A 12,713-nucleotide genomic window follows, 5' to 3' on the forward strand; every position below is an offset into this window, starting at 1 on the left:
CGTCGCCTTGTACTCATGGGCCAGAGATCTGGACTTTTTTTGGGATTGGGATGCTGGTCCTCTTCCTCGGCCGCCTAGCTCGCTAGAAGCTGCGATCCTCTTTGTTGTTCACCTTGTTTGTTGGCTTGTTTTATCGCTAGCATGATGGTTTGACCAGTCAATATACCATGGCCGTGTATGTGTATTAGTTAAGTCGTGTACTGCCGTCTTAGTAGTATTGATAAAACGTAATGGTCTGTGACTCGTTTGCTGTAATGGGAAGTTGTAATGGATCTTATTTTGTGCCTGTTAATGTTAATGAAGGCTTCTATGGTTACTTAAAGTTTTGATGTCTCACGGGACAGTTTAGAGAATGGCTTGCCCTGTTCACTCACGGACTGATGGAATCACCAGCAGTCAACCAGTCTGCGGCAGCAACTTTTTTGTTTGTTTTTTTCTGGTCGTTTGCATGCACCATCGGCATCGCCTGTACACGCGTCATCACTAGGTTTTTATTATCTTTTATTCCGGTCGAGCTCCCAAACTTCGAGCAGTACCAACACGCCGCTGCCTCTCCCACCCTCATCTTCTTCGTCTTATCCGCTCAGACCACTGTGTCTCTCTCGTCTCACTCCCACAGACCTCGGCCGGTCGCCGTTCGTCAACAGGAGGCTCGGCGCCGCGGGTGCGTCGCGGCAAGGAGTGCATATCTGCATCTGCTCATCCCCACAAGGTAAGTTCTTCATGCCCCCTAGCTGATCCCCGACATTATTGCATCCGTTCTACTGCTCAGTCCCCTGCCAGTCCCCTTAGTCCGACGGTCAAATTTAGCTGATTCGCACACCCATGGATGCGGACACCACTGAGCATCGCACGGACCACCGAGATCTGACTAGGTTTACAGGGGAATCATAGGGGGAAATGCAATGGAGCTTACAAGTTCCACATTTTCATAGTAAATTTGCTGTATTTCTCAGATGCCAATTAGTAGCGCCCACCTTTCAGAGTCTTGATATAGTTTGTCACACTGAAAGCTCACGCATCAGGTTTGCATTTTTATGCAGGCCAGATGTCTGATGTTGGTAGCAACCTTGGTGGCACAGCCGGTGGCGGAGAAGATGGCAGGGCAATCTCTGATGGGTCTGAAGTTCAGATAGAGGACCAGCAACCAGTCCCCCCACCTGTGCCAACATCTCGGATCTCTGTGAAACATGCAGTTGAAGTCATTCAAACGTTTGATGAGTACAAGAGGTGGTTGGTACAAGAAATCGGGTTTGGTGGAATGTTGAAGTTGCCCATGCTGCAGAAGCTTAATCTCAAATTCAGTGCATGGACAATGAGCAAGGTTAGTGTATCTCAGCGCGCAATTATATTGTCTGAGTCAAAGAAGCTGACGTTCTGGCCGGAGGATGTGCACAAAGTATTTGGGATACCTTGCGGTCACCGCTCTATCCGGGGGTGTGATGGTCACATAACGCCTGATGCAATTCAATTCATCAAGAAGACTCTCGGGATGGACAAAAAGGGTGTTCATAGCCTGCGAGCCGCGGAAGAGTTCCTACTACGAGATGTATCAGAGACATATAGCAAGCTTGAGAAGGATTGTTTTCAAATTGCTTTCGTCATTTTTGTCATGGGACACATGCTTGCGCCAACCACAAAGCATGATTATGCCACCATTGATTTTTGGGGTGCCCTTGCAAACACTGAAACAATATCACAATTCAATTGGTGTGAGTATGTTCTTCAGTGCTTGCTAGAAGCTGTTAGACGTCTCAAGAAGGACATGCTTTCAAACAATCCAGGCACTAACCTTGTTGGTTGTCACCTTTTTCTTCAGGTCAGCATGTGTTTTACATGTAATATCTGTTGTCCTGCTTGATGGGGTTTAACTTTTTCTGCTCTGATTTTTGTATCAGGTGTTCTTCCTGGACAATATTGACTTAGGCATTTTCAATAAGAAGCATAATGTGCTCCCCCGTATAAGTGAATTTGATCAGGACAGCATTAGGAACATGATCACAATGTCCACTGACATTGGGAAGAACCCCACATCACATTCAAACAACAAGGTTTCATTGCTATCTGGATTAATCACACTGTATCTTTGTATGATGCAACCATTTTTTCACATTAATCTCACTCTTATCTAATGCAGCTACGTGCGGCAGAAGATGTTTGCTATGCCTGGCAGTAGTATACTCAGGACCAACCCAACACCCTTCTTGCAGGCACCAACAGTGGTGGCAACAGCGCATCCGCTGCATGTGACGCACATCAGTTCTCTCGAAATGACAATGCAACAGTGACACCCACGCACAATGTATTAGATGTACATACACCAATTCGCACGCTTGGGCCCATTGATTTCACACACTACCTCCGCACACACTATCCGAACTTGGTACGGTAACAACATTTGCTCGCATGTAGGCACATCCTATTCAATGTTTTTTGCAGACCAAAAGCATGCATAACTCATCACAATCCACTCCCATTTTCTGCAGGCATCAGATGAGATCATTGTACTTCTGAATGAACAGAATGCTCGGGTACAACGTCACATAAATACAGCTCGTGCAAACGCTCAATTGGACATGTTTAAATTTGCAGATAAACTTTTCAATGCACTTTCCAAGAGGTGCATATGTTGTTCCATTAGAGGCTTTTTTGATTGTCCAGCAAGAGCTATCCCAGAACCACAAGGCAAGACTTTTTGTACTTTTCATCAAGTAATAAGCTAAGCAGGTTTCCCATAGTTAATCTTTAATGTACCACCTTTTTCAGCTATGACCGCCACGACACCTGCTCGCCCCAACATACCCGGTGTCAGGCTGGACATGTCTGCATGTGAAGGTCAGTCTGTCTTCATGGTTTCCCTGTGTGTATTTTCAGTCACATCTTCCCGCATATCACACCGGACTGCCCCGCAATGAATGCAGGTGATAGCTCTACCTCCAAGAGAACTCGTTGCGGGGATACACCTGATCCCATGCGCAAGCGCCACTGCTCTGAAGGGGAATCTCCCGCAGATATCAACATGTCGATTGTTCGTTTTGCCCAGTTCACCTTGCGAGCAATCAGTGAACTATTCATCAATCTGCCCAATGATGGTAGTACTACAGTTTTCGGTGAGCGGCGGGAAGAGCTACCTGGCCGCAAGTATGTTCAGCACCCTGGGTTCCAAACTGATCCTTGGGGCAGGGGTGTCGTCCCGCCACCCCCCTGCAATGATATATCTGAACTTATCCTTCAGTTTTTTGCATCGTCATCCGTGCAAGAACTATCGAGGTCAGTGTGCACGCAAACTACCTCCTGCTAGATCATACACGATTTTTATTGCGGCAACACCATGTACTAATTATGTTGCCTTTATCAGGAATTTCCTGGTTCATGAGATGCCGAGGTTTGCACGCGTCACTGGAGTGGCAATGAAAGAACAACTAGGGGGGGGGGGGGGGGGGGAGACCCTAATTGATCACGAGTTGATGTTTGTAATCCTTCATCGATATTCTTAGATCGACCAGCAATATGATCCAGAATGCCCATATCTTACCTGGCGTCACCCTATCGAGCCAGATTTCTCAGTAAGGATGCAAGTCTAAGACATATATCCATTTTAATTATCTCAACTACAATGGTATGTCGTGAGACCATTTTTTCATTCCGGGAAACCATGCTTGTGCATTTTGTGGCAGACGCTTGTCCTGGCAGAGTACGATTTCCTCCATACCGTGTCGATCCAGAACCAGCTTGTTGCTGATTCGCTTAAGTATGATCTCACTTCAGTGGAGCTGGTATGTAATACAGCCCAGCTATCATGCCTACACCCAAATGCCCTGACTCATCAAATCTGACATCATTGTTTTCTGCTTACAGTTTTACACACCTGTTCCACGCCCAGAGGGCTGGATGGCTGTTTTCTTCAACATGCTGACTAGGGTCATCTGGGTGATTGACCCACTGTACCACAACAAGTTAGCCTGCCCACCCACGGGGCAACGCGACGAGATTATAGCATGGAAGCTGCATGATGCATTGTTCACTTGTCTGAATGAATTCTACGCTGGATGGCCAACTAGCAAGGATAATTGGACTCTCAAGTTCCCTTCCATGACCAACTGCATTTTCTCCCGGTAATACAAGCTCAACCTTTTTTTATACCATGCAATATTTTTACGGTCCATACTGAAGACTGATTTCTTATTCGCCCCCGCTCCTCCCATAACCCTACAAATGTGATGTAGTGCCGACACAGGCGGGTGTGTCCTCCATGTGGCAAGGCACTTTGATGCTCACAAGCTGAAAATGCCACTCACCAAGGTACACACATTTCCAATCTATGTCTCCCATGTTTCGCACATTATATCTACTAGCTTACTAGTGCAAACCATTCGCCAATGCACAGTATACTGTGTCCAAAACGAAACGGGATGCCCTGCATGAATGTCTCAAGCTCCAGGGAAACTTCTCTTCCCTCGCCCAAGATGCGTTCTGGAAGGTCCTAGCTCCTTCAGATTCTGCATTTGTCTAGTAGGGAGTTATGCTGAGTGCGTTGCCGGCTTTAGTCTTGTTGCATGGTTTATCCAGTAGATTACAAAGTTATGTTCGTAGCATGGGTTCTGTATGCCGGACCTGCGAGCATGTATGTAAGCTTCAATTCAAATCCCCCAGCATTTGGCACCTATCATATATCTATCATGTCAGATGTGTGTACCCTGGATCTATGTTCAGTCGTATATCAATCATCGGACCAACTATCATTATTTGGCCTTGCTTGTTCATTTGCAAAGTTCAACTTCCATTTATCTGCCCTGCCGTGCGAGCCTGGTTTGTTTCCAAGGGTCAACAATGATTGTGAACATGGGCATTGTGTTCATTCAGTAGTAAAGTCATGTAATCCCACTAAATTAAAATAAATTCATTTCCAAATCAACAACAGATAAATCACACCAACCATTCGGTCTCATGTTGTGGCAATGAATAGCTGTCGAATTCGTGGCCCTAGCTGTTGTATTATGTGTACCTTGGAACCATGTTCGCACACATATATCAATATTTGAACCAATTTACCATTTCTAGCCGAATGAGCCTGGTTTTGTAACAAGGATTGACAATTAATTTTTGAAACAAGCCTTGTTCCCGTCCAAAGCTTTCAGGCACATACAAAGTGAACATTAATTCATCCCCAAATCAACATCGGATGAACCCTTCCAAATATTCAGTGATATGCCGTTGCAACAAACACCTCCCAAATTCGCGATACATGCAGGCAGTATATCATCCATGGTCTCAATCTATCATTCTGTGAGGATAGGTTATTACAAAATCTATCAGCCCATCCTTCACAAGATGACACGATCTTTGCATACCAAATTTTTCAGGCGATACATGGTCTATGTCTACTGAACTCACCAACGCATGCATTTTTTAGGTAACAAACCATGCATCCACCAAATAAACCGAACAAACATCGGTCCGAACAAACATTGCTCCCAGTAAACAAAAGTTCTACATATAGGGTTCTTAAACATGTCTATTTCATGCGCCCATAATCAGTTAGGGATTTAATTTGAACCGCAGGGGGAACCACTACCACACCGTGGGGATGGCAGCTAACATTTCCACCATGTCGCGCCGCTTCATGGACTAGTCTCGCAAACTTTTGCAGCAAACCCAAAAGTGATGGAACCACTACCACACCAGTTGAAGTACTTTGGGATGGTAGCTAATGTTCCCTGTCCAGTGTTTACTACTTGATGGAGCTCGTGAATCCAGACGTCTTGCAATCTTCTTTGTTTCCTCTCTTCAGAATGGCACCATCTCCAGCATAAAATCAGGTAGCTCTGCTTTGTTTCCCCTCATTGAAATGACCTCGTAAGCAATCATCTGCCAGAAGTAGTGTAGGCGATTCTGAAATTTGACAGCAGTAATCTATGTCAGCATCACTAGTTGTTCATGATTCCTCTTACAACTTGTTTCAAAAATAGTGCCTCTTACAGCCATGGAGCATCATGAACACTGCACGCACCTTTGTGAGAGGATTGTAGATGTACAGGCCCGTGAACTCCCTGATGTAGTTCACCACATGCAGGTGGTTGTCATGGTTGCACAAATTTTAGTCGAATCAGTTCAAAATCTTGTTTTAACAACATCTGCTAAGTAGTTTTGCAATTATCAGAGAAGGGCACACACATTTTGCTGTTGGGGTGCATCCCTACATTGTAGTTCACCCTCCACCCTTGAGCTGGCACATACCAGCCTGCAATGTTTTCATGGATGCATCGACGGAGTCCCTCGATGATGTGGTTTGCATTATCTTCGTGCTTCAGTTTCATGGCGTCCTCTCCATTTGAGGTCTCGCACGGGTCCATAACAAGTAGCGTCTTCTCGTCGACATCAACAACATAGAGAGACCACGAATTGTGGTATGGCACTGGCAGCATCAGCTGAAAATGATCACCGTAGTCAGCGCTCCGATTCAGCGCAAACCAAATATAATATAGTACAATATCAGGATGATTAATCGCTAACCTTCTTGGTCCACTGAAGCCTATATCCAAGCGCCTCAAAGCTCATCATTGTATTCATGAATTCGAAATCTAGACTGTATGAGTTGTACATCAAGGCAAGCTGCAACCACATATTTCCAGTTAGCGGGTCATACATGTTACTCAAGAGGCACAAGCGCAAAAATCATGCCAACTACTCACCACAAAGCGCACATCAAACACATGGTGCCACCTGATCTGCCATGAACCGTACATGAGCCCTTCCTTGTAAGTGATCATTCGGCTCAAGCAAACCCAACCAGTAACTGTTAGCCTTCCATTCGGCCCAAATTCTTTCCGAAAATCATCACCACACATCACAACTAGGTACGGAGCAAGGTGTTTGAACCATTTCCTGCAAAATGAGTTCAGCAAGTGGTAAGTACAAGTAATCCATGTCGGGATGGGCGGATGCACCTTCTTCTAATGTCTCTCCTTTCGAACTTACTTGTCGAGCTCCTATCTCGTGCATGTCAGCATTTTGTCGAAGAAGTACACCACATTCTCTGCTGTCGGCTCTTCATGCTTCAGTCCAGCTTTCCCCGGGAATTTGTCTCCCATTCTATTCTTCACAAATGTCCTAACCATACCGACTTGCACCCTTACAGGTCCCGAGCCTCCCAGACTAGGCTCAGCGCCCTGATTGCTGGCTGCATCAGCTGAAACACCCGTCCGACAAAGATGTTATGCTTCTAGGTTGTCAACGTCAGTTTTGAATGCATAATTTTGTAACCTATACCTTGATGGAGATGTTGCTCGCCCCCTGCCGATGCAGACCCCACCACGCGATTAGCTGCTGCTGATGATCCGCCAGATGCAGTAACTGTATTACATGATCAGCCGGTCAGGTCACGCAAATCCATGCTGCTAGTGTCAGTCATATGATATCTTACTTGTTATTCCAGGGAACACATAGTCCCTGTTTCTTGACGAGTGATGACCCCAACTCCATAGCCTACGCCCCTGGCTGTATCATTGGGACGCATATGTACCTCACCTGGTTTTTTGGAACAATCAATCATGTTAGACTTTAACTTTCAGGATGTACACTACGCTACTTACTTATAGGATCCACATTTTGATTTACCGTGTAATCCATCTGGGGGAATGCTCTGCTCTGCGGCTCCTCCTTGTTGGTCGTCTTGCATCGCACCCGCATCATTGTCAGAGCTATCTGATGAAGATAACCCACTCCCGGAAGGTGTTTTCCGTTTCCTATTGCGACACTTGTTGCTCCCACGGTGCACACATCTTTTCTGTCGTTGCCTTGCTGGAGGCACAACCCGAATTACTGGCTGTTCTGGAGTAGAGCTCACGCACAGCACACCTGGTGTTGCCATCGCAAAATGTTTTCTTTTGTTACGAGCAGCACTTAACGAAACAACACAATGGTTTTACATCTATGTGGATAGCATTATGCACCGTTGATCTCAGCCTGGAACTTGAGACAATCTGGCACCATATCAGCATTGCTTAGCGTTGCCCTCATCAGCTCATCTGGAACAAGATTTTATCATCACGCCGACATGATTGTTGTTAGTAGTTATACGCAAAAATCATGTAACAACAAAATTGTATCACTGCTTTTCCAAAATATACCTATTTCTGCCTCGATAGTTTCCATGGCGCAGTTGCCTGCTTGCGCATCTGTAACCACATTATAAGCTCTAATTAGTCAGCAAAAGACAAAGCATTGGAAGGCTCTTTATCACAACTTCAGAAATCTAGCAAACTATACCTCCAGTGTCACGCCCTAAGGCTACAACAGTGCAATCTTCTGTGTTCTGCCTTGCCTCAATACCGCTTTCTGGTGTCGAACTGACAACTCGGACATCTAACAAGGTGGAATTTCACAAAATAATATGTATATGTCAGTACCACTATTATACTCACAGGTGCCATCTAATTCATTGGAATTGTGTTAACTTACTGTTGATTTCTGTTTCAAACTTTAGACATGTGTTAGCCCCCCTGTGATCAACTGCTTCATCCCTACCGTTGGCATCTACATTACCCCATCACCACTTTCTATGTACAATATTTATGGATACGTTTACCCATATATAGCACCGACTCTGACCTGGCTCTGCTGGAGGCTCCACCCGTACTCCAACCATGCGAGTCGCAGACACACTTGTCACCAAATCGATGATACCCACCTCCATCTCTGCACCATTTGCAAATTGTTAGTTCATACATTTTCATACATGTTTATAGCTCAATTATTTCTTATCCCTTGCTAAAATTCCCTTTTTACACATATGATTCATTTATTCCCACTACAATATATTATCAAGACAAGCATTTCATGATTCTATTTATTTTTTCCTTTATTCATATTGCTCACCGTTTGCATCGTACAAATTCTGAACAGATGAAGCAAATAATAAATCATTTGTCTCCTTTGCCCTGGGAGTGATAGGGCTCTGTATTAGGCTTTCATGGTGTCTGTCTAACATTTGATCGTAACCTTCACTTTCTTCAGATGCAGGGCTCCCACAATTGTCTTCATGATCCACATCAGTGTTTCCCGCCACACGACTTGTAGTCCTATGATCAGGGTCTATGCTAGCAGGGTAGTGAGCCCCACTGACTCCCTCAGCTGCAAAATATAAAATTACAACTGTTTGTCAACCTGATGAAATATGGGAATTCAAATCAATCTGGGGAAACATATGCCACCTTGAATTGCCGCTGCTGCCTCCACAAATCTTGCCACCAACAATGACATGGATGCAATATCTGGAATGAATTCTCTGTGCCATACATAAGAAGCTGAATCTGGTGTTGACTGAAGCATCCGGAACAGCGTCATTGGCGAGGCTCCACCCCTGTCTGGTGTGACCAGATCTATGAATGCTTCGAAAGACATAGCTCTTGTGGGTGCGAAACCTAACGTCCAGAGTGATTAAATGCAATTTACTCATTATCTGCTACATGCATATGTTGTATGTATTTTGTTTGTGTTTTTTATACGAAACCTTACATGCTACTGGAATTTCTTCATGCCTGAGCTGAGGAACGATGATAGGCTCATCTAGTTCTAAATCTTCAGGGTCCACTGCTGGAAGCTGGGCATTCACCCCATCCGCCCCTGTCAATGCACACAGGTTTTCCTCAGTGTTAGCTTCAACAAGATTTCCACAGGAGGACATCAGGCAATCTATCAAGCTCAAAGTATTAACGACAACGGGCACGCACCTTGAACACTTATAACTGGGGGCAGCCCAAGCCGCCGGTTCCCTGCATGATCAAATCACGACTTAGTTAGATAGCATACAAACCACCTAAAAAATCTTTGGTTTAGACGGTTCATCTGTTTAAGTCAGTACCATTCATTATCTGTACTCTCTCATGCTGCCTCAACACTCTTCCGTAGTTCCTCGACATCTTAGCAAGCCTGGTTGGATTATCGTCATCACTATCTGACTCCTCCAGTTCACTCTCCTCTGATGGGCCCTTCCCTTTATCATTTTCAGGAATTCGGATTATTGGCCTGCGACGTATCGCCTCTTGCCCTGTCTCATCTATGTAAACTCCTCGCTCAGGCTCTGTTCCCCTTCTCTCAGTCACACCTAGAAATTTTTTCCCGCAAAAGTTAACAAAGTTCAGTCCTGTGGTTTCAACACGTATATTATCATGATTGCAGATGAGGTACTTATGATTGGCTTGCGGTACTGATAGAGTTTCCACTGGTTCCACCTTCACAGTCTCTTGTTCATCAGTGCCCACGACATCTGTACAATTCACAAGGCACACGTTAGCAATGAACTTCATGGCATGCTTTGTTCACGGATGCGCCGATTTTTAATTCGGGCACTCACCTGTCTAATCCATGATTTCTGCTTCTGGCTGCACTGTGTTCTGAAGCTGCTGCTCACCTACATTGTCGAGTTGCTGTTGTCCCATGCACTCAGGCTGCTGATCAACCACACCAACGGGCTATAGCTGGGCTGTGTGTTCAGGCTGCAGATCGCCCACCCCATCCTGTTGCTGATGCATCACCTCGACTAGCTGCTCCTCGATCTCCCTAGTTTCCATGCTCATACCATGGCGTGGGTTCGCTGCATCAGTCCGGCGATTAACAGCCGGTGGCCTCCAGAATAGCTGCCATCAACATCGTAGCAAGCTTAGCGATGAACTAAAATTGAAAATTAATATGTTTTATGAAGCAAAGGCACTCACATTGTGTGAATTATCTGCCATCAGAGGATGCCATTCCCAGTGATGTGACTCCATGTAACCTTCAGGCCTAGTCTGCACAAGGAAATGCACACATCAAATGGGTTAGTACATCACACAAGAATTCATCCTGCTCTCAATCACAAAATGGATTGGCTACTTACTCGGTAAAACCCTGGGTTATCTCTCAGCAGCTGGACCAATTTCTTTACCATGGGAAATGTATATGCAGAAATCCTTGGCAGTAGATTTGACCTAAGGTTTGCAGCACCGAAGTCTATCCAATCCAGCTGAAATATCTGCAAACAGCAAAACACCATGCAAAATGAGTAGCAACTTTTTTGACATGGTTGGGAGAATAAAGTACAGCGTCAAATGATTGCAATAAAAGAACAAGGCCTCACCCCAAGGAAAAGCACATGACCACCCAAGATGGCGACCTCAGCTCCAGAGGCCACCTGTGCATGGAACCTATTGGCGCACATTCTTAGCACGTCAATCGAGTATCTGGCCATGTTGTACTGACCGATCTGCCACGGATCCTCGACTAATGGGAGGAACTCCTCTGGGATTGCAGCCACAGATTGCCTTGGCACTAGCAAGGTAGCAGCTCCTAGCAGTGCAGATGCTACCAAGAAAGCGATTGTCTCATTCTCGTCCATGCAACAAGGGTTTATTCTACTAATCACCTCTTCTAAATCGGACACCTTTATGCCACCTCTCCCCCTCAGACCTAAGAATCCTCTAATTTTTTTCACCAGGGCAGATCTGCTGGCAGGAGTACCAAACTGGACAATCCTACCATGACCAACTACCCCTAGGATCCTAACTGCATCATCGTCAGTAATGAACCTGATCTGACCATCTGGAGACGTAGGGACATGTTACTAGTATCCAAGTCAGCAAGGAGCCCTGCGTACTGGATCCGATCTACTCCTCCCACATATCTATTCGTCAGCAAGCCGCCCATCCCAGTGAGCTCAGCCGCTGAATAGAACAAAGTGCTCACACCAAGAAAGGGACCAGTAGTAAACATGCATCTATACGCGAGCTCTCGCGGCGGCGGATTGGCCGCTACTCTCGGCTGGTTCGACACCACCAAAGCAGTTGACCCCCACCGATGGTTCTTTTTTCTTGGCCTCGAGCTCCCCTCGCCGGCAGTTCTTCCCCTCTTTCCTCGCTCCGGTGGCTCCTCCATCTTTCACCCCAGCTGCAACCAAATAAAACCAAAAGCCAAAGAAGAAAACCTAATCAGCAACAAAAGAGCCAGGCATTGCAAAAAGGAGATGCATTTAGTAGATTGATTGCTTACCAGAAGGACAGGGCGGCGGTCCGACGCAATCTTGAATCTGGATTTTTCCCGATTCTCCGCTTACAGCCGTCTGAGCTGCTAAATGGGGGTAGAGAGAGAAGCGGCTGCACTGTGCACAAGTGCTTGACGAGCAGACCGAGGGAGAGACTGGTGAGAATACAAGCCACTGCAGCGGCCTGCCTGTGATATGTCTGTACCTGTAGACACCCACCGTCCACCAAATAATTTTATAATGTGCTTGTAGCCAGAACCCTCTAGAAATACTGTACATCTTTCGTGCTAACGCGGCGGGAAAATTGCCGCCCTTTTTGCTATCCCTCACACCGGCAGCTGACGAGCCCTCTGAACAGATAATTTTTTTACTGCTGTTACACAACACTAAAAAATCTCGTGCTCACCCACACATGAGCTTCACAATCTGCCCCCCGTACCATTTGATAAATTAACCACTTGTGTTCTTACCCATGGGTACATCTGCACCTTTTTGCATGTGAGTACCTTTCAGTAACAAATCTTCGCCAGGACCAACACCACATATCTCCATGTGGATGTGGATACTTTTTTGGTACCGGCATGGCCCCTGGTCACACCCTTTTAGAAGAAAGTTTCTTCTTCGCAGGTCCAATCTGAAGGTGTGCAACAGGACAACAACAGGGGATGTTTTTTGGTCAGCTCCCTGGACTCGTACT

The 12,713-nt window shown here is 45.7% G+C and overlaps 2 protein-coding genes across 2 annotated transcripts; one reads left to right on the forward strand and one right to left on the reverse strand.

The window, feature by feature from the left end:
* Positions 1–523: 523 nt before the first annotated feature.
* LOC123189783 (uncharacterized) lies at positions 524–9,522 on the forward strand. The gene is made up of 12 exons (XM_044602273.1): positions 524–712; positions 1,044–1,819; positions 1,899–2,051; positions 2,138–2,383; positions 2,487–2,685; positions 2,767–2,835; positions 2,922–3,270; positions 3,359–3,566; positions 3,678–3,776; positions 3,859–4,115; positions 4,227–4,302; positions 9,016–9,522. Exons 2-4 carry the CDS (start codon positions 1,049–1,051, stop codon positions 2,174–2,176), a joined length of 963 nt encoding a protein of 320 aa, XP_044458208.1. The 5' UTR covers positions 524–712; positions 1,044–1,048; the 3' UTR covers positions 2,177–2,383; positions 2,487–2,685; positions 2,767–2,835; positions 2,922–3,270; positions 3,359–3,566; positions 3,678–3,776; positions 3,859–4,115; positions 4,227–4,302; positions 9,016–9,522.
* Positions 9,523–9,917: 395 nt separating this feature from the next.
* Positions 9,918–12,211, reverse strand: LOC123189784 (uncharacterized). Its single transcript, XM_044602274.1, has 6 exons — positions 12,025–12,211; positions 11,117–11,922; positions 10,877–11,011; positions 10,716–10,787; positions 10,355–10,637; positions 9,918–10,267 (listed from the first exon to the last, which is right to left on the reverse strand). Exons 2-5 carry the CDS (start codon positions 11,372–11,374, stop codon positions 10,473–10,475), a joined length of 630 nt encoding a protein of 209 aa, XP_044458209.1. The 5' UTR covers positions 11,375–11,922; positions 12,025–12,211; the 3' UTR covers positions 9,918–10,267; positions 10,355–10,472.
* Positions 12,212–12,713: the final 502 nt, after the last annotated feature.

The sequence above is a fragment of the Triticum aestivum genome, chromosome 2A (assembly GCF_018294505.1).
Source record: "Triticum aestivum cultivar Chinese Spring chromosome 2A, IWGSC CS RefSeq v2.1, whole genome shotgun sequence".
NCBI lineage: Eukaryota > Viridiplantae > Streptophyta > Magnoliopsida > Poales > Poaceae > Triticum > Triticum aestivum.